Source organism: Poecilia reticulata, linkage group LG3 (assembly GCF_000633615.1).
Source record: "Poecilia reticulata strain Guanapo linkage group LG3, Guppy_female_1.0+MT, whole genome shotgun sequence".
Lineage (NCBI taxonomy): Eukaryota > Metazoa > Chordata > Actinopteri > Cyprinodontiformes > Poeciliidae > Poecilia > Poecilia reticulata.
This window is the reverse complement of record NC_024333.1, coordinates 10,217,524-10,237,131: the sequence shown is the minus strand read 5'-3', so window position 1 is coordinate 10,237,131 and position 19,608 is coordinate 10,217,524. Positions and strand designations below refer to the sequence as shown.

General features: G+C 38.5%; 4 protein-coding genes across 10 annotated transcripts in view; 1 reads left to right on the top strand and 3 right to left on the bottom strand.

Moving 5' to 3' along the window:
- phka2 (phosphorylase kinase, alpha 2 (liver)) overlaps positions 1 to 2,305 on the bottom strand; it is a 16,090-nt gene extending 13,785 nt beyond the window's left edge. For all 4 annotated transcript variants that reach the window (XM_008404518.2, XM_008404520.2, XM_008404519.2 and 1 more), the window contains exon 1: positions 2,214 to 2,305. In XM_008404518.2, the coding sequence (XP_008402740.1) occupies positions 2,214 to 2,291 (78 nt within the window). In that variant the 5' untranslated portion in view covers positions 2,292 to 2,305. The remainder of the gene's footprint in view (positions 1 to 2,213) is intronic.
- A 251-nt stretch (positions 2,306 to 2,556) lies between these two features.
- On the top strand, positions 2,557 to 7,489 carry ap1s2 (adaptor related protein complex 1 subunit sigma 2). Of its 2 annotated transcripts, none has more exons than XM_017303991.1 (5): positions 2,557 to 2,637; positions 4,561 to 4,739; positions 5,166 to 5,274; positions 5,381 to 5,518; positions 6,065 to 7,489. In XM_017303991.1, exons 2-5 carry the CDS (start codon positions 4,561 to 4,563, stop codon positions 6,110 to 6,112), a joined length of 474 nt encoding a protein of 157 aa, XP_017159480.1. In that variant the 5' UTR covers positions 2,557 to 2,637; the 3' UTR covers positions 6,113 to 7,489. The 2 variants fall into 2 exon arrangements, with proteins under 2 accessions (XP_017159480.1, XP_008402746.1); XM_008404524.2 differs by lacking the exon at positions 2,557 to 2,637 and adding an exon at positions 3,946 to 4,102.
- Positions 7,490 to 7,531: 42 nt separating this feature from the next.
- Positions 7,532 to 11,891, bottom strand: zrsr2 (zinc finger (CCCH type), RNA-binding motif and serine/arginine rich 2). Of its 2 annotated transcripts, XM_008404526.2 has the most exons (11): positions 11,635 to 11,891; positions 11,252 to 11,331; positions 11,088 to 11,166; positions 10,888 to 10,996; positions 10,469 to 10,555; positions 10,016 to 10,054; positions 9,706 to 9,836; positions 9,359 to 9,572; positions 9,198 to 9,253; positions 8,730 to 8,839; positions 7,532 to 8,636 (listed from the first exon to the last, which is right to left on the bottom strand). In XM_008404526.2, the coding sequence occupies exons 1-11, from the start codon at positions 11,676 to 11,678 to the stop codon at positions 7,786 to 7,788; spliced, it is 1,800 nt and encodes a 599-aa protein (XP_008402748.1). In that variant the 5' UTR covers positions 11,679 to 11,891; the 3' UTR covers positions 7,532 to 7,785. The 2 variants fall into 2 exon arrangements, with proteins under 2 accessions (XP_008402748.1, XP_008402747.1); XM_008404525.2 differs by having other exon boundaries at positions 11,252 to 11,891.
- A 504-nt stretch (positions 11,892 to 12,395) lies between these two features.
- On the bottom strand, positions 12,396 to 19,429 carry LOC103462041 (transmembrane 6 superfamily member 1). 2 transcript variants are annotated; one of them, XM_008404527.2, is made up of 10 exons: positions 18,768 to 19,429; positions 18,553 to 18,656; positions 18,259 to 18,356; positions 18,073 to 18,176; positions 17,893 to 17,993; positions 17,686 to 17,807; positions 16,033 to 16,137; positions 15,858 to 15,950; positions 15,653 to 15,772; positions 12,396 to 13,320 (listed from the first exon to the last, which is right to left on the bottom strand). In XM_008404527.2, the coding sequence occupies exons 1-10, from the start codon at positions 18,857 to 18,859 to the stop codon at positions 13,129 to 13,131; spliced, it is 1,131 nt and encodes a 376-aa protein (XP_008402749.1). In that variant the 5' UTR covers positions 18,860 to 19,429; the 3' UTR covers positions 12,396 to 13,128. The 2 variants fall into 2 exon arrangements, with proteins under 2 accessions (XP_008402749.1, XP_008402750.1); XM_008404528.2 differs by having other exon boundaries at positions 17,686 to 17,804; positions 17,911 to 17,993; positions 18,768 to 19,411.
- Between the last annotated feature and the right edge of the window lie 179 nt (positions 19,430 to 19,608).

Genomic DNA, 19,608 nt, shown 5'->3' with positions numbered 1-19,608 from the left:
GGAAGGAAGGAAGGAAGGAAGGAAGGAAGGAAGGAAGGAAGGAAGGAAGGAAGGAAGGAAGGAAGGAAGGAAGGAAGGAAGGAAGGAAGGAAGGAACCACAGACTGGATTAATAGAATGCAGCTATCCAGTATTTTCTTTTTCTCGTACTTATCCAGATCTGTAAAACACTTCAGCCTGTACTTTTTCTTAATTTCTACTAGAGAAAGAAGTTCCTTTTTTTTTTTCACGGAGCAACAATGCACGCACACACAAACACAAAGCGATTACATACAAACACGACAAGAGACCAACAACAAGGCCGAGTCAACACTGTCAACATTTCCAGCTAAAAATGATGCCACTAGCACTAACTGCTTCAGAAAACACTGCCAGCACAGCTCAAACTTATCGATACACTCATGACTTTTCTCAGTTTCAAAATCCTTCCTTATCTTTTGTTTTTAGTTGATGTTTTTTCATGAGAGTGATTGAATCAGTCATTGATCCATTTGCTGCAGACGGCAAGAGAACACACAATCTCAACTTTTGCCTAAGTCCAAGTACTTTCAAGGAAAACAGAGATAAAGAGACGCAAAAGTAAAGAAAAGTCTGAAAATAGGCATTACAGTGAAAAATTAGCAGCTGAAAATGTTATAAAAGTTTTTTTTATTTTTTTTTCTACTTTAAACCAAACTGTACTTTACTAACCCTCAAACCTAATTCAATATATTTAAAAAAATAGATAAAATGTTAATGCTTTGTAAACATTCACCCAATAATCTTCTTCTTACTGGCCACTTTCTGCACAAGTATGCTAACCTATTCTTCCTAATTTACAGCTAAGTCTTTATTTTATTCTTATTAACAGACAGCATAACAGAACATTAATAAAAGACAAACAAAGTGTCCCTTTAATATAGGAGAATGCACAGTGCCTTTTACCTTGATTACAATAACCCACTAGTTTACAAACAGTAGCTTCAGCCCTTTCAGGCCAACCTGTTTTTAAGCTAACACCTTGTTGTTGACCCTGTTTTCTGTCAGCCGTGGACCCTCAGGGTCCCAGCTTCACTCCGCCAGTTTTTGACAGTGTCAGTGTGAACTCTGTTAGTTAGATAAAGGTGCATCGCTTCCCAGGCCTCAGCTGATTCCCAGAACTGAACTTTGTTCCCATGTTGTTTATTTCTCAGTGCAGCTGCTGTGGATGAACTTTAGCCTTTGTAGGCAGCAAAACATCTACATATCTACAGTATTCCTGCACGGAGCAGGGGGAATATTTGGTTACAAAGGCAGAAAATGAGAGAACCATTTCAAACAGCCAACCAGAAGAGCGTCAAGCAGAAAGTTGGAAAATATATTATCTGCCAACATTTGCACGAGTTTGCCTTGTTTTTTTTTAAAGATATTGTTTTCTTAGGGTCTTATTAGTGTTGTTTTTTTTGTTTGTTTTTACCCTACTACATTTTGAAGTTATGCATTTTACTTAGAGTTTCATCAAAAGTGCATTGTGGATGTTGTCAATTATTCATGTCTATATTTGTATTTAGTTTAACAAAAAAAGGCGTGCTGCAGAAATGCACCAATCAGGTGTGTACTGGTTGATACTCAACTTCCAGGATTTGTTACATTTTGGACCTATTGAGCGTAATTTTACCACTTCCAATTTTTCTTTCAAGTGCTAAGCAAAAGAAAATAATGATTTTGTATTGATGCATTTAAAAATCTAAGAAAAAAATATATTTCCAATTTTTCTGTTTGTGATGTGCCAATCACCAAACAGAGGCGATCAAGGGAAAATTGTCAGATACCAACTGACTTTTTTATATCTAAAATAAGTTTAATATATATATTGTCCCACTAGTCCACAGAAATATGTAATACAGAAATAGTCCAAGAACAAGAAAAAAGAAGAGGACAGACTTCATATAGATAATTTGCTTCATAAAATGTACTTTTTGACATTAATCATCCCAGTTGTAAAATGTAATAACTGATATTACTATTACAAACTTCAACTTGCGTTCAGATATTTATAAACTAGTCCAACCTGGTTACCCAACATTAAGCATGTAACAAGTGGATTAAACAGTCAGCCTGGGGATTCACAGGTTATTAAGGACATTTTGGAAAGCACTGCAGTAATTTTGTTTTGCATTAATGAAATACTGCAGTTTTCCAGTATTTCATTGAAATGATTTCCTTCACTGGACAACTACATGTGTCTGAACCCACCTGATGACACAGGATAGTCTCCTGGACCAGCCTGGCATATCCGTCCAGCCTCACTCCTGAATTACTGCGGCTCCTCATCTTCACGGATAACTGCGCAAAGTGTTTTCCGTAGACTCCTAAGGCTTCAGCATTTTTATTTATTTTTTTATCTCACCGTTAAATAGGATAAAAGTAACAGTTAAATTTAGCTTCGTGGCTAAGATAAGTTTCTACGCAACCACTCCATCTTTCCTGTCCTGCAGAACATGTCTGACCTCCGCAGAGGCTACTCACGCTGCTAAAAAGCTGGCTAGCATTGTAGCATCCAGACGACTAATACACAGCTCCTAACTCCGGGTTCACTGTCCGTATTCACGTCCAGGAATTCAGCCGTCGCGGGAAAAAGTTGTTGCTTTGGCGTGTCGGAGCTTGTGGATGACTCTGAGTGAGTCAGGCGGCGTATGCCTGTACATCCATTCTGTACATTGTGTTCTGGATTTATCACAGTCTACCGACAGAGGGCGCCAGACTCTTATACTGTTGATGCTGCTGTATGTGAGCAGCATAACAATAAGCCTGTGATGTGTCGAGGGCCAAAAGTGTCACCGTGTATAAATCAATCGTTCTTGCTAAATTAATATTCATACATGTGCTGGTTTAAATAAAAATTATAATGAATGCATTTAAAAAAATAACGAAATAAGCTACATGCATATGCTGAATTAAATAGAAAATGTAATGATTAAATCAAATTAAAATTAAACGTCAATATTTAAATAAGAACTTATACATGCATTAATTTTGGTTAATGTGTCTTAATTAAATGATCACACATACAAATATTTTATTTTTTATCAATATCTTTGTTGAAGGACAATACTGAAACTTGACACTACAGTTCAGTGTAAAGATAATTGATTAATAATTCAGCAAATAGGACAGGACCAAAATTCCTTCACGGATATGTCAAAGACTGCCATAGTTGCCAACAGTGAAACAGTTAATTATTTACTTTACAGAGAAAGAAATAATTCACTACCTGATTGGTTATAATAATTTTTTCCCTTCATAAATGAAACCATTATTTGAAAACTGTATTTGCTTAAATTTGTCTGGTGATCTCAAATATCTGAGTGTGACAAAAAAGCAAAATCATTGAAATTGGTGAAGTGGAAAGCATTATTTTATGACACTTCATATGCTGTTATGTGTATCTTCAGTGATCCACTTTTTACAATGCGAAATAAACCATGTGCAACTTCCATGTGCAGCAAATTACATTCAAATGTAGCCCTCGCCTAAAAGTTTAGGAACTGAAAGTAATTTAGAAATAATAAAAGATAATGCACTCCAATAATACACTTATGAGAGTTGTGTTTGAAATCCCTACTTCAGTTGCTTAATCTGGAGCCCTAGTCACATTTAATCATATCTTAATCGCATTAGAAACGCAACCTGTTGTTTGAGTTTTTAGTAATTCGTTTTAAAAAAATGTATTTGTAGTTTAAGAGTAACGTCTATTTCTTGTATAATTACCTTTTACCTTCATAATTGTTCTCTCAAAGTATTTCTCCTAGTTTTAGTTATAAATGCTATCGTTACTAAACAAAGAGAAGCGAAATTAAGTACACAGTAAACTTTCAGCCACAGCAATCAGTAGTTATTCTCAGTTCCACATTAACGTAATAACTAACGGAACCTCAGAACCAATCAAATTGTAGAGCCGTGACTTTTCCAGCCAATCACGGCGTAGCTGGTGTGTCAACAGTATCCGCTAGGCAGTTTAGCATCAGGCTGGACGGGAAGCTAAGCTATAGAAACCTCTGTCGTGTTGTTTTGATTATGTGTTGAGCTTTAGTTTTCTGAAGCTGCAGCCGGTCAAGTCTCTAACTGGAAGGTCAATTCCAATGGTAACGAATCTTGTCTTTGCCGTGTTGTTTGTGCTGTAACTAGATAAACGTCACAGGAGGGGGGCGCAAATGTCACGTAACGTGGTGTTGATTTTAAAATCAGGCAATTAAGCGACATTAGCTGATGCGAGCCAATAAAACGTAACGCAAAAGCCCCCAAGGCGAACGATGTACAAGATGCGATTGGAATTTGATAAAATGTTAGTGTCATATTATTATTGTTAACATCTCATTCATTTCCTGCAACTAGCACATTTTAACTTATTGCGTTAAATGAGTTTTTCTGTCACATTAATGTTTTTCATTCATTTTATGCTAAATATTGTTGTGGTTTGTGGGTTTAAACCTAAAATAATAATTCCAAAAATCCCCCCATCCACCGTTCGGTTTCATTGGCCTAAATGTCTCTCGCCCATTATGATTCATGCTTGTCTCACCCATGGATCTTCCCCCCTCAGATGCAGTTCATGCTGCTGTTCAGCCGGCAGGGGAAGCTGAGGCTTCAGAAATGGTATGTCCCTCTGTCTGACAAGGAGAGGAAGAAGATCTCCAGGGATCTGGTCCAGACCATACTAGCCAGGAAGCCTAAGATGTGCAGCTTCCTGGAATGGAGAGACCTCAAGATTGTGTACAAAAGGTAGATGATGTAAAAAAAACAAACAACTTTTTTTACATAACAGGTCCCAACTGTTGTTACGATTTAGTATGAAAAGTAATATTTTTATAGCTATAAACCTTAACGCCAGTGTCTTCTAATTCAGTCTGTAAGGTAAACTAAAGCGCTTTCACTAAACAAAAGTGCTGTATTGTCATTTTATACAGGGACTACCTGGACACGCTTTTATAATTTCAATCTAGTCTATTGTGTTTCAATATATTCTGTTTTCACATTTTGAATATGCAAAACCTTTAAATATTGTAAATCAGTTCTTTGGATTGAGCAAAAATTACTCTAACATTGACACATTCTTTTAAGCTGTGGAGAAAATAAAAGGCTAACTAAATCTTTTCCAAATGTCACTGTTGCATTTCCTGCCTTCATTGTTTTTTTTTTTTTTTCTAGATATGCCAGTCTGTATTTCTGCTGTGCTGTCGAGGATCAAGACAATGAGCTGATCACTCTGGAAATCATTCACAGATATGTGGAGCTACTGGACAAATATTTTGGCAGTGTGAGTCACACAAACACCATGATGAAAACATGTTACTGTAAGAAAAAGTCTCCTTTGCATCTTTTTTTAAATTATTATTTATCTCTGCCATGCCATTCCCACACAGGTGTGTGAGCTGGATATCATCTTCAACTTTGAGAAGGCCTACTTCATCCTGGATGAGTTCCTGCTGGGCGGAGAAGCTCAGGAAACCTCCAAGAAGAACGTGCTGAAGGCCATCGAGCAGGCCGACCTGCTGCAGGAGGTACGATCGCTATTTGAACGGGTCCAGTAACGTGGACATTCGAAGCAAAAGATGATTTAGCAAATTAGAAGTGCAAAATTGACTTCTAATAATAAAAGGTTTGCTTTGCTTTAAGGAAATCCCCATCATTAAAGTTTGTAACTAGAAATTCTTTCCACGAAGAAGAAACCTGTAGTCTTTACCTCGTAGAAATTCTTTGTGTATCTATTAAAAGAATTTCCCTGGGCAGCGAACCAAACAGAAGGGTCGCTGTGGCATGTTGACGCATTGCATTTTCCAATGTGCAGCCATCTGCACCTGCTGCCATCTGTTTATTCTAAGCCTTGAATTAAATCTCCCCCTCCTCCTCGACGCCCCGCCTGTTTGTGCTGGTGTCCGGCTACGGCCACTTCAAGCTGACAGACTCCCATCTCAGTGATTTTTATTTTTAGCAAAGCATGCGGCGCTATTGTTGTCGCGGCTCACTATGAAGGCCCGCATGGTTATTACTATTAATTACACTCACAGTAGTAATGCAGAAGATATGTTTTTGTTTCTCCCCTGCAGGAAGCCGAGGCACCGCGGAGCGTGTTGGAAGAAATCGGGCTGACATAGATTACGCTGCCGCCTCTCGCTGTGTCCCACAGATGCAGATCTGTCCACATCCACGTCTTTGTGTCCTTTCCTGTCCACAGTGTTGGTGTTGTATGTATATAATCGGCATCATTGTACTGTAACGATCATTCGGTGTGGTGCCAAATGTAGTGTTTTTGTGTCTCCGCTGTCCCGACTTCCTGTAAAGTATCCCATAGTGTTTCTCCCAACCTCTTGACTCAACAGAGAGTAAATGTAGCACTAACGTCACAACTCCAGCATGTTTAGATCCTCCGTTGATCACTGTTTGCAGAATTAGTAATTAAGACTTTAAGTGCTGCTGTTGCCTCTTGCATACTACAAACACCAGGAAGGTTAACGCCGCGCAAAGCTGTTCTTTAGGCATTTTCTGAATCCTCGGCTGTACAAATTTTTCGCCATTACAAAGTCCTGGTCTTTTCGGTTTTCGCTACAGCAAAGTAACTCAATTCAGCAAACTTTGGGGAGGGTGTGGTTTAAAATCATTTGACCACTACATGTGCAGTCTTGGTAATAAATCTTATTGCAAAATGCATTTGTTGGGTTTAAATGCTTGTCTCAAAGAACATGAGAAGTTTCCATTTTGTGCCTTTTTTTTTTTAGATAAAATGCAGACACTCCATTGGAAAGTATTCCTGTAGTATGAGGCATTCAACTTAAGTCAGTATTCCAGTACCCTTTGTACCTGGGTAGATCACAGCATCAGTATTGTTTTGTGTTCATTTGGACTTTTCGCAGATATGAACTGTTTACATATGTTGAACTTTGTGGTCTTTGATTTTGCTGCGGCTCGCTAAGCTTTCTGTTCTCTGTATTGCTGTTTTCATCATGTGTGGATCATAGCTCCTTTCTGAAAGGGTTCAAGTGAAATATGTTACATTTTTGAGATCAATCTTCACAGGGTCTCTTCTCCAAGTCTACAGGACAGGATAGTGACTTAAAAAAAAAAAAAAACAGCTTCATAACCACTGATAAAAGGTTTGGCTCATTCTTCGACTCACCTGTGACCAAAGAACACTGTGTTTAACCTTAATGGTGTCTAAAAGGGAATGCCAGAAAAAAGGGACTTGTGGGCACTATTTGATTACAGATGACTGTATTTTATATTCCTATCTCACAACTATGTAAACTTTGTGGAATAGTAATTGTGAGCATACGAGATGCAAAGATATCCAAACAGGTGTTAAATGCAGAAGAACAAGATGGATGCTCATCTTAGGCGATGCGCGTTTCTTTTCTGCAATCTCGACCCCATTATTGAACAAAACCATCTTTGATTTGAGCTGAATGACTTGTTTTATATTTAACACTGCCAACAGTTTTTCTTAAATCTGAAACAATAAATGTATTCAAGGACAACCCATTGATGTTTTTTGTTTCTACTGAAGAGCCAGGAAGTGCTTCAAATCCCAATACCGAGCGTTTATTTTAAAACATATTCAAGTTATTCACGTGTCTATGAGTTAGGCCGCGCTTAAAAAGCTGTCTGAATTGTGTTATGAAATATATTTGACCATTTCATAACATAATCTGAACACAGAGTCTGTAAAAAGCCTTCACCAGAAAGATATTAATAATCCATGAAGCTTCCATGAAATGTTTACACTACTTATTCTGACCATGCTAGCAGTGAATGACTGATTTTAAAGACGAAATTAAGAAATGTCCCCGTTTGCTGTCGGTTCAGTCTTGATTTCAGCAGAGGCCTCGGTTTTCACCTCTGAATCCAAATCGTTCTGACCAGCACATTTTTCCTGAGTTCCCTCTTCTTCTTCTTCTTTAAGGCCTCCACTCGGACTTTGTGTTGAAGTCTCTTCCTCTGAGTCTTTCTCACTTCCTGACTCCGTGGAGGAATGCGTCTTTTCAGATGAGAGCCTTTTCTTTTTGTGTTTCTTTTTGCTCTTCTTGCTTTTTTTGGAGCGTTTGTGATGACGGTGGGGTTTTGTACCATCAGAAAGACTTTTTTCTGATATCTTTGGGCTTCTTTCACTGCTTTCTTTGTGTCTCTTTCTTTCTCTACTTGTGCTTCTTGATCTCTCCCTCGTTTCTCTTCGAGGGTCCCCGTCATCACCTCTGTCTCTGTATTTTTTCTCCCCTTCTTTATCTCTACGCTGCTCTCTGTCTCTGCTTCTGCTCCTTGATCTGTCCCTACTCCTGCTCCGGCGCCGGTCCGTCCTCCTGTCGCTGTGTCGCGATCTAGAAGACCACCTGTCTTCTCTGCGCTGGTGGGACGTCCTCCTCTCTCTGCTGCTCCTCTCCCAGTCGTCCTCCCACTGTCTGTGGGATCGCTCTGATCTTGCCGGGCTCCGGCTGCAGCGGCGCTGCCTCCACGGCCGCTCCCTGTGGCGCTCCGAATGCCACTCGTCCCTGCGGCTCCCCCTGATGCTGTGATCGGGGGACATCTGGAGGTCCCTGTCGGCCTCCCAGAATTCGTTACCCGGGTTTCGAAATACGTGCAGAAAGTTACAGTTTTTTCCTTTGGGGCACTTCCGTCTGTCAAACAGTCCTAACGAGGAAAAATAAAAATCATGAAACTGTCAACGCACTGAAACGAATGTTGCTTCTCCGTCCTTAAGGTGACACGTGAAAGCTAACTCACCACATATGGCGTTCTTCCACCGTGTAACAGGACAGATCTCACACTGAAGCTGCCGGCCTGCATACCACCTCCCGTTGAATTTCACAAAGGCCTCTTTGCACAGCTCCTCTCTGGACACAGAGCCAAGACAACAGGGCAACATGTAATGGCTTCATACCACTTGAGCTTTTTAACAAATTGTCTTCACAGCCGAAAATTTAACGTGTTTTATTCAACATCAAGTCTGACACAAAAAAAGAAAAATGGAAAAAACAAACATCTCATAACCTGCAAGCTGATAGGCTTTTGGGGTACGGCTCAACAAAGTGTTGACTCACTTTGCTTTCTACGTCATACTTTTTAGATTTTGAAGCCAGGTATAATTTTCCTTCCACTTCACAATTATCACTTACTCTGTGAACTATATCACATAAAATCTCAACAAAAAGCTAAATTAAGCAGCTCAGAAAGACAAAATGAGCAACTTACGTGTCAAACTGAACGTAAACATTCCCTCTCAGATGTGGTTCATAATTGCAGCAGACCTAAGAAAAGAATGATCAGCGCACATTACAAACTAAAATAACTAAGAAAATCTGGTTTTCAGACCATTAAATACATTTTCAGTGAACACTCTTGTCTCCCGTCACCTTGAACTGCACCACTTTGCCGATGTTCTTGAACTCCGGCAGAACGTCGTGGTAAAACTCGAGGAAAGACTCCAGCAGCTCCTCCTCGCTGTGCTCCAAACAGGCATCCATGTCGTAATCGTCCCGCCGTAACTCTTCCATCCCAAACGTCTTGAACATACCGCGGACCAGCAGGGTCGGGCTGGAAGTCGGATAGATGTGCTTCCGAGAACACCTGCGCTTACGGATTGAAATAGATGAATTACAAAGAATAGTCCCTTTAGGTAAAGTATTACTGGCAATATATTTTAGATTTAACTGATATACTACATTTTTAAAATAAAAACAAAAGAAGACACAAACAGAACCTGTCTCCAAATCGGCATGCTCCTGTCTTCAGGAAAAAAGGGCAGTTGGCAACGTCGCGCTCCGTTCCGAAGTTTTCCGAGTTTGTCATTGCAGGAGCCTCGGGATTCATCCACGGTCCTCCATTTTCCAGCTAAACCAAGACAACAAACAAACAAACATATGATTAACCTAAGAAGTCAAAACACACATTTCAGCTTTGAGTCTTCAGTAGCAAAAAAAGCTGACCCTGGATTAAATACCACATTTTCTGTCTCCTACAGATACAAGAGGTTTCCTGCTCTTTTAAGTGACACATATGTTTGTTTTTACCTGATTCTCGGCTTCATCCAACCTTTTCTGAACGGCCTCCTACAAATGTTTTAAACACACGATTTGTGAAAAACGTGAAGACGTCAACATACTGCAGCATATCTGTTAGCAGGGGTTAAGAGTTCATTCACAAAGCCTGACAGGCACAAAATTAAAAAATCACCCAAGATATCAAGGAAACTGACAGACGTATCAATCGATTTTACATACAGTCCCACACAAAGTAAAAGATACATTCTTGATGTGCAAGCTGAAGATGTAAGCTTTTTTTTCTCTTTGAGTGTGTCTTAGGTAAGGAACATGATGGTTGCTTGTGCCACAAAGTCAAGGAAAAGTAATAATCACAGAGCAAAAACGTGTTCATCTGATGAACTTATTGTATTTATTTTTTTGATAAGTTAGCAGCAGAGGATATATTGCTTTTATTTTCTATCCTCCTGGAGTCCGTTTCACCTCTCTGTCGCGCTTCTCCCGCTGCTTCTGCTCCTTTTCCTCTTGTTCTCTCCTCTGCTGGGCCTCCCATTCCTCCCTTATCATTCGCTGTGAATTCAAGAACAGCGACCATTTGAGATCTGCACCTATGACATAGATCGCTTATCCATTTTGCCCATTCGCTCACCAGTATCCACAGAATTTGTGTTTGATGGGTGCAAAATAAACTGCACAAGTCACATTTATTGTATATAACATAGCAAACAACAAAAAGCAACTGTTTTCTGACAGGAAAATTGTTCTAAGCCCAACTTATTTATTGTTCAAATATGGTAGCAACAGGAGGGGAAAAAAACTAATTTGTTTGCGTGTTCTGACAGCAACAAATTTGTGCGAACTGGCAACTTAGCTTCTTCCTTTCTACCTCTTCAGGAAATTACCTCCTCCTCCTCTTTTCTTTTCCTTGCAGCTTCCTCCCTCTCTGTCTCCAGTCTGAATTCCTCCTGAGCCAGCCTCTCTCTTTCCAGCCACTCTTCATGTTGTCGCTGTCTGAAAAAGATATATACAGAATACAGTTGAGGACTGATTTACTGAAGTTTTTGGCAGCTGCAGGACAGCAGAGACAGAAGTGTTGACCTACCTTTCATCCTCAGCAGCCTTGTCCCCCTCACTATCTCCTTCATTCACCTCATCCTCTTCTCCAGCGTCATTTTTCAATTCTACAATAAAGCACCAAGAGACTCAGCCTCCTATCAAGGCAACGACGAAATGAATGTTGTCAGTAAGTCTTAATAGGGTTTGTACCACATTCTCTGGCTTGAGCAAGAGCTTGTCGTTTGCGTCTTCTTCTCTCCTTCCTCTGTGCAACTCTTCGCTGCTTCTGACTGTAAGTGTAAAAAAAATGACAACAAAACAGTAGCATAAACACGCCACACACAGCTGTAATAGAAGAGCCGTAGGGACAGTAAGCTCGACTGTGCTGGAAACAACTGACTAGGTGATATATTCCTATGTTGATGGACTGCATGAACAGGGTGATGAAAACCGACATGCTGCAACGTGCTTTTGAAAATTGCCCGGTCCAGGGCAGCGATCATTTTTACTTAAATAATTGGTCGAATTATGTTTACAATTTAGCTTTTATTTACTACTCATTTTAACAAGATAAAAGAAGGAGAGTTTCAAACCTTAATGTAGAAGTAGAGACAAGAAAAGTAGTGGAGGCTGCCATTGAAGCTAGCCGCAGCTAGCTAAGCTAACGTTAGCAAACAACTCTATTTTAGAACGGGTTTTAATACTCTCCCTGATTAAGCTGTGAGGTTTTATCAAGGCCTTAGTTAATATAATCAGAATATGTACGTAATTGTACAATGAAAAGAAATACGATTATTCAATGTCTGTTGGCTAGTGCGAGCTAGTCTTCTTCTTCTTTCTCGTTTGTTGGTGGTTGGTAAACAACCTTGTGGTGCTTTACCGCCACCAACTGGCTTGGAGTGTAAACCAGTATGTCACTGATACCAAATAAACGACATAATATTAAAATATGCAGTGGCTTTAATCCTATATGGAGAGCCTCCATAATCCTACACTATAAATAACTCCAAAACTAAATCAGCTGATTTTTAAAAAATGTCTGATTACAATTTTTTTTATGAAGTCTTATAATTAGTATTTCCCTGTCATTCACTTAGTATAGTCGAAAAATGTATGTTTTACTCTACTCTCCAAAAATCAGAGCAGGCAGAATCTTGTGCAAATGACAGAAAGAGGCTCTGGAAAGTATTTCCTTTTTTTATCATCCAAAGAATAAATAAACAAAAGAATCATTTAAGCATTTTAAATAAAAAATAATATGTTTTCAGTAGTTTTCTCTTAAAATCCCATTTATATTCTTATCTTGCACTGTTTATTTGCCATCAAAATGCTCTACAATGAACACACACACAAATTTTTAAAAATCTGCAATTCATCAAATATTTATTTTTCAAAAACCTGCCCACAACAGTTATTTGACCAATCCAATCATTTAAAATATTGCTCTGGGGAAAACATTCATTATAGTGACTGACTTTTGATGGACATGTAGAATTTATGCAAACAAAAAGACATCAGAACTAAAAAAATATATGTTCCTGTCCATTTTTTTAAAACAATGGCAAAGTCAGTTTTAATTTAAATCAATAGATGAAGTAGCATTTGAACATCACTGCCTTGAAGTTGTCCATAAATCTGTGTATTTTATCCATATTGAGGTGATAATGTGGTATTTGCAAGAAATGCATCAGCAAGTAGTTCTGAATTATATTAACCTATTTCTTTGAGAATTGGATTTAAATGGAAAGACACAAATACACAAATAATTTCTTTGCCATTTCAAAAGCAAATATTTAGCTAGACAAAAACACTGAATATATTAGGACAAATAGTTTAAAAACCACAAACATGTTTTTAACTACACAAAATACACTTCTTCACATTTACAGCATAAACAACCAGACATGGCACCGATTCAGTTTTTTGTTTAGCACACACTTTAAAGAGGGTGGAGGGACCCAAGCTCCAAAACCAGAAACTGTGGGTAAATGCAAATATAAATCAGGGCTCTGCAAGTTATTCTGGCTTTTTTAAAGACATCCTTGCACTCTGTAGTAGTATGCCTTGGCTGTTTCAGAGGTGCAGAGTCATTGGGTTTTTTTCTCTCCCTTTGGCTTGAGGAAGAAGGCTGGTTGCGTGCAGCAACGGTAGCACAGAGCATGAGGCACAAGAGCATACAGGACATTAACAAGCAAGAAGACAGGCTGACTGTCAGCCGGTACTCTGTAAGAGAACGGTGTCCGTGTGTGAAGGGATGCACCGATGTGAGAGAACTGGGCCTGTAAAACAGTGCAGAAAAGGACGAAATGATAGATAAATTACAGTGAGGAACAAGCAGGGACATACTGCTGGGACTTTAAAAGAATTACATGAAACTTTAGACATTTAAGGATGTAAAAGGCAAAGTTAAAGCAAACGAGATTCATAAATGCTGTTGCCTTTTCAAAAAACAGCAAACTAAGCTGAGGAGGAAGAGAAACTGAACTTTTTAAGCATTATAGTCAGTCCAATTATGCACCCAGATTAACAGAAAAATGGCTGAGTGAGAGGAAAATTCAAGTTGTTGTTGTTTTTTTGATGACCTAAGCAAGTCCAGAATCTAGAAGACCTGAAGATGCTTGAAGACAGGGAATGTCATTATAACCTGATATGTTTAAAAGAGTTTTTCATAGCAGAAAGGGCAAACACTGCCATGGACGGAGTGGATACACTCCTTCCAAAGAAAACAGATATTTTTTAAAACAGTGGCCTGAGAATGAAACCTTGAGGAATATCATCTGTGTTATTTGAATTTATAGCCGCCATATGACACAAAAAGTTCTACTTACTGTCAAGTTAGACTTGACCCAAAGTAGTGCATCTCAAAACAAATTATCCTAATCTTTCAATCAGTGTGTTTTTTTAAATCATAACAAAATGAAACATTGAACTAAAATCTAATGAAAGTTTTGAATGCATCACTGACCAGATGTGTCTTCCAAGTGATTTGGTGAGGCTGAAAACTGGATTTAAAAAATATATTTTATTAAATAAAAAATGCTTTAAAAATGGAATTAATATGACATTGTCATAAATCATAATTAGCTATATGGGAAGTCTGGGGTCCAGTATTTTCTTTTCAATATTGCCACATATTAAACTTCAGCACAGTCTATATTTTTCATGTGAAATGAAGGGTTAACACAACAGGAGAAGATGACGTAATTACAGCTAATATTTTCTGTTAGTAAGCCATTGGATCTAGACGTGTCGTTGTTGACATACCCCAAAATAATTTGAAATGTAACTAAGCCCTCCCTATCATCTTTTCTAATTAAGCTGCTGAAAATGGACGCGTTTCATAGCAACCCAGCCTTCTGGACCATCAGCGCTCCTTTTTATAGCCCCCGCTGAACAGTTGACATTTAAGTGAATACCAGCAATACCACCATTCCTCTCGGTCTGAAGTCACCTTCTGCCCTTAGTCCCACTGCTGAGAGACGTGGCAGTTTGGAGCTCAAACACAATAGCTGCTTTGTACGGCGGAGATGAGAGCGGTGCACTAGCTGCTGCCGCCAATCTTCATAGCGTTCCAATTTTAGATCTGAATAGATGTCTCTATTGTGCTCACTGGTTAATTCACCAAAGAACAAGTCAATGAGTACAGAAACATTAAAGTAGAAAAAGTTAAAGAATAACCAAAATGTCACCATGAGTCACTCTTTTTCTGGCATCTGGTCAAAATCCTTTGCTTTCCCACAAGACTCTTTCACCTCTGTGTTGTAAGGCCAAAACTGTTACACTGACATATTAACTCACTATTTTATATCAAGACACAAACTTAACACAGAAAGGGATACAATAAAAAAACCCTGATTAAAGGTAGATAGTTGAAGCCCTTTCAGTGACATTCACAAATGTGGCAGTTGAAGACTTCCTGTTTGTTCAACTTAAATCTTTTACACAACCTCCATAAAAAGCCTGTAAATAAAGTGAGAGGCTGCCCAACTCTATTGCCACATAATCTCTGCAATACATTCACTTTTAGGTGATCTGTTTAAGGAAATAAGATGTTTCTTCTCACTGGTTTTGTCTGTGTTTTCTAAAGAGTCAAGTGTGGTGAACCAATTTAAGTCGTTTATTGTTGATTTTGTCTGTTCGACAAAACTGACCAGTTTCTTTGCATCAACATAGCATAACACTGCTACCGACACGTTTCTCCATGGGGATGCTTTAAGGGTGATGTGCAGCATTACATTTCCACAACACATAGCATTTGGTTGTGGACCAAATAGTTAGATTTTTCTCATCTGACCTACTTCTTCCAAATGTTTGGTGTGTTCCCTACAAGGTTTGTGACCAACTTTAGCAATATTGTTAAATGATTGTTTTCTTACTGCTCTTCCATAAAGACAAGATTTGTGGAGATAATAAATAGTTATCCCTAAAGTGTCTGGTATGTCTATTCTTGAATACTTTCTGTTGGTCTCTCACATAAAATCCTTCAAAATGCCTGACTGTTTGTGTTTGTAACATGAAATGAAAATAAAAGATAATAACACTTTTGAATCCTCTGTGTGTGCAAACAAGTTACTACTTCCAGCTGTCCTCAAAATGATCAGTGTTACCTACCTGAGCCAGAGCACCTGAGTGCACAAGAGTCAGATCTGGCACCCATTCACATCCTGGGACCAACAACCCATACAGGGCGATGATGTAGTAGGGTCCAGAATACAGCATGCTCACTAGCATCTGGCGAATGTGAATGCAGTTTAAAACATTAAGGATCGGGATGTGTTTGGACGATGTTTTATCATATTTCATGTCACTGAGTTACCTGGACTTTGGGGTAGGCGGAGGGATCTTTTAGGTATGGCTCAAACTGCTGGGTGTAGTCCTCACACCATTTACTGGGACAGTCCAGAACAACCTTCAAAAACAAACACGGGCCCCTGATGAATCATTTAATCAGTCCACGATTTACACTTGTTGATCCTTTCACAGTTTCTTACCAAGCCTCTCAAGACACAAAAGGCCAAAGCTGGGATGAGGTAGACGATAAACAGCAAATCCAGAGGTCTCTGGAGCAAGTTTGTCTGCTGTGATTCCTGAAAACTCTGAAAAATGACATTAGACTGGTTTTCAGCTGTCTGTGCTCTTGACATGAGCATCTACAGCTTAATGCACTTTGCTCTCTTCATTGTTGAGAGAAAATGACCAAAGTTCACCACTGAGATCAGAGCTGTTGATGAAAAAGTTACATCAGCAATTTGTACTCTTATTTTCTGGACTAGGATCTATACACATAATGGATGAATAGGTTGTTATATAGAGGTTCAAATATAAAAAATAACATTAAGTATTATTACATATGAACAAAACCTACCAATTTGGTTCTATTTTCCTTAATAATATGAATTAACCAATGGAAGTATAAATCTGCAGTCACTAGTGCTTACTAAATTAGAGATTTAAGATAATTATGATGACCTGGAAAAATTTTATATTCACTTAAATTTATTATTATTATTGTTATATTGGCTTCCCACTTATTAACAGAGTGGGTGGCAGGGGGTTTATTGGTTTCCTGTTTTTGCTGCTCCTTGTTATAGAGACTGTCAGCTACAGACATGTTCTTGCTGTTTGTATTTTTAAGTTTGGAGTGAAGATGTGCAGAAATAAAAGTTCATTTTAAACTGCTTTTTTTCCTTTGTCTTTTATTTTTGTGTCAGAAATCCTAAAGTGTTGCTTTTTATAAGACAAGTCAGTATGCAAAGAAATTTGTGATATATTCTCATTTTGACCACTTATTTCAGACAGATTCACATTACGAGCACAAATCTGCTTCACATTTATGTTCAGATGGTTACAGCTGAGTCTGAGAATCATAGTTTTTCCATATGTAATTAATTTTGAGGCAATGAAATACCTGTATGTTATAATTAGCACTGTTACCCTGAATGTTTATCCCTGGAACTTAATAACCCCGTGTTTTCCATCGCTCCCTCCAGATCAGATTCGACTTCTCTTTAGTTCTGCCAAGAACTCAATAAACTTGTAGGTTTTGTTTCCATTGTGCAAAAGAATCACTGAGGAACTAATAACCACACTTCAAAAAAATCCAAGCTAACCCTTTGAAATCTGCTATTTATCCACATTCTGCGTGGGTTTGGTGTCACTTTGATTTTTGCCTTTGAAACCAAGAGGAGTAAAACTATCTAACCCTTAAAATCCTACAGTATTGTTTTGACCACAGAATTTATTCCTTGTGTCTACACAGACAGCTAGAGGCAGAAGTCATTGGTATAAACTATTTTACACTCAAAGTAACAAAAAGGATGAACTGCAGTGGAGTTTAAACTGCTGTATTTTAAATGTTTAGCAGCCTATAACATTCGTTTTCTACCCTAGTAATATGTTGTTTTCACTTGGAACTACAGTGAAATGCTGATGTTGATGATTGTTGTGGTGAATCAGTCTGCCTTCTGGAAACGTTTACTTCTGTGTCTTATATCCTATGAGGAGAGTATTTAGCAGAAGATGTGATAAAGAGTACACGATGAGATTTGACTGCAGCAGACGGCTCAAGTCATCTGTTCAAGAGAGTCAAAAGCAGCACCGCATGTAGAATAATTGAGGATGTGCAGAGGAATCTGGTAACTTACCGTTAACTGAGCATCGTGTGTAGAGGGTTGACTAAAGATCCGGAAGCAAGCCCAAACAGACACTGAGATGTAAAGCATGTGGAGGACGAAGAGAGGAGTGACTTGGCTCCCATATTTTCCTGGAAAAAAGACATAAGATAACATATCACTGTGGGAAACACACATTCACTTGAGAATTAAGAGTTGCTCATCTAAAGATACCCCTATTATTTTTGGTGTTCTTACCCACAGCGTTCCCAAGAATGTAGACCATGGTGCGCATGACAAAAGAACCCACCCAGTACAGTCCAATCGCTCGGTAACTGTCCCTGCGCAAACCATACAAGACCGCTGTTATTACAGCCGGAACCACATGTACCGACACACACTTGGACGGACAGGTCATACCCCCAGGTAATGGCAGCAATCATAAGCAGATACATAAGATAATGCACACAGCCATCCCAATAGGAAATCATATGTCCATGTGCTGTATTAATGTGTGGTTCTGCCTGCAACACAGAGATTTATCTGTAAAATCTATACGGGGAAACATTTCTGTGAGCCACACACTGTACGCACAGCGGTTTTTACCTCTTTGAGGTAAAACGTCACAAAGCCATCAATGATGTTGTCTTGCTCCAGCCCAATGATCAGGTTCACCACGCTCAGGAATGCCAACACCGCATACACTGCATTGAAATTTTTTGTTAGTGGACAACAACAACAACAACAACAATAATAATAATAATAATAATAATAATAATAATAATAATAATAATAATAATAATAATAATAATAATAATAATAATTTTGTGGTCATGAATAACAAAGTAGTGGATATATTAAGCAGAAAAATTGTTAAGAGTCAAGACAAGTAAGTCATACCATAGAAAAGAGGATCAACAGGAGCCTTCTTCTTGAGCATAAAACGTGCTGAAGTGGTCAGAATGAGGAGTGCTGTGCACCCAGCGAAGAAAAAAGCTTCTGCACTGAATATTAAGCAAACATTCTGATCTTTAGTATAAAACAATTTTAATAACACTACACAGACATTTATAGTTTTGTAGTCGCCAAACCGAGTTAGTTGAAATTTTACTTACCTGTTGTTGTAAATGAAAGAATTTAATAAATAGCAGAAAGGGATGGACATCAGTGAGAGCATGAACACCCCCGTCCCCGCAGAAGCGCTCATTGTTGAACGTCTGGGGTTTTCTTGAAGAGAAAATAAAATCAACAGAAATCAGCTCCAGAAAAATCTCCGACTAGTCTGTGTCATGTTTGGAAAAGAGGGGTCTGTTGCAGTCATCAAACTTTCAGTCCTGCTCTAACTTGCGGGCTCAGTCTTGTCCCTCTCGTCTTTCTGGATCACGAATGAGTCCCCCCCACCTCCCACTTTTTTTCTTCTCTCTTTTACCTCGTACCAACGTTCAGGGGCGTTCTCGTACACAGATACTCATGCTCAGTGAGGCGGACAATGGGCCATGTTTCATGGTAATCAGACAGTCCCAGCAAACATTGCGAGCGTGTTCATTTTTCATTACTGTGAGACTACATACTTTTTTAAAACACGAAACACCGACATCTAGTTGTTGACTGTAAAAATCGACAAACACGGCATCATTTCCAAAAGTGCAGCTTTGTAATAAAGAAAGGTCAATAAACATTTACACACTATGATTTAAATGCAGTTACGTAATATGAACAAAAGCATAAAGCAAACAAATATATGTAATTCCAATCTTGAGTCAACAATGTATCATGCACAGACTTCAATTGAGGGTTAAATAAAAATATGTAAAAAATCGTTGTCTTAGAAGAACTTTTAATTATTTCAATATTTAAGAATTTCATATATCCACATATTTAATATATGCAATATCTGGTTTATTTATTTATTTATTTATTATAACTTTGTTTAAATTCTTTTTGATGAATGAGTGC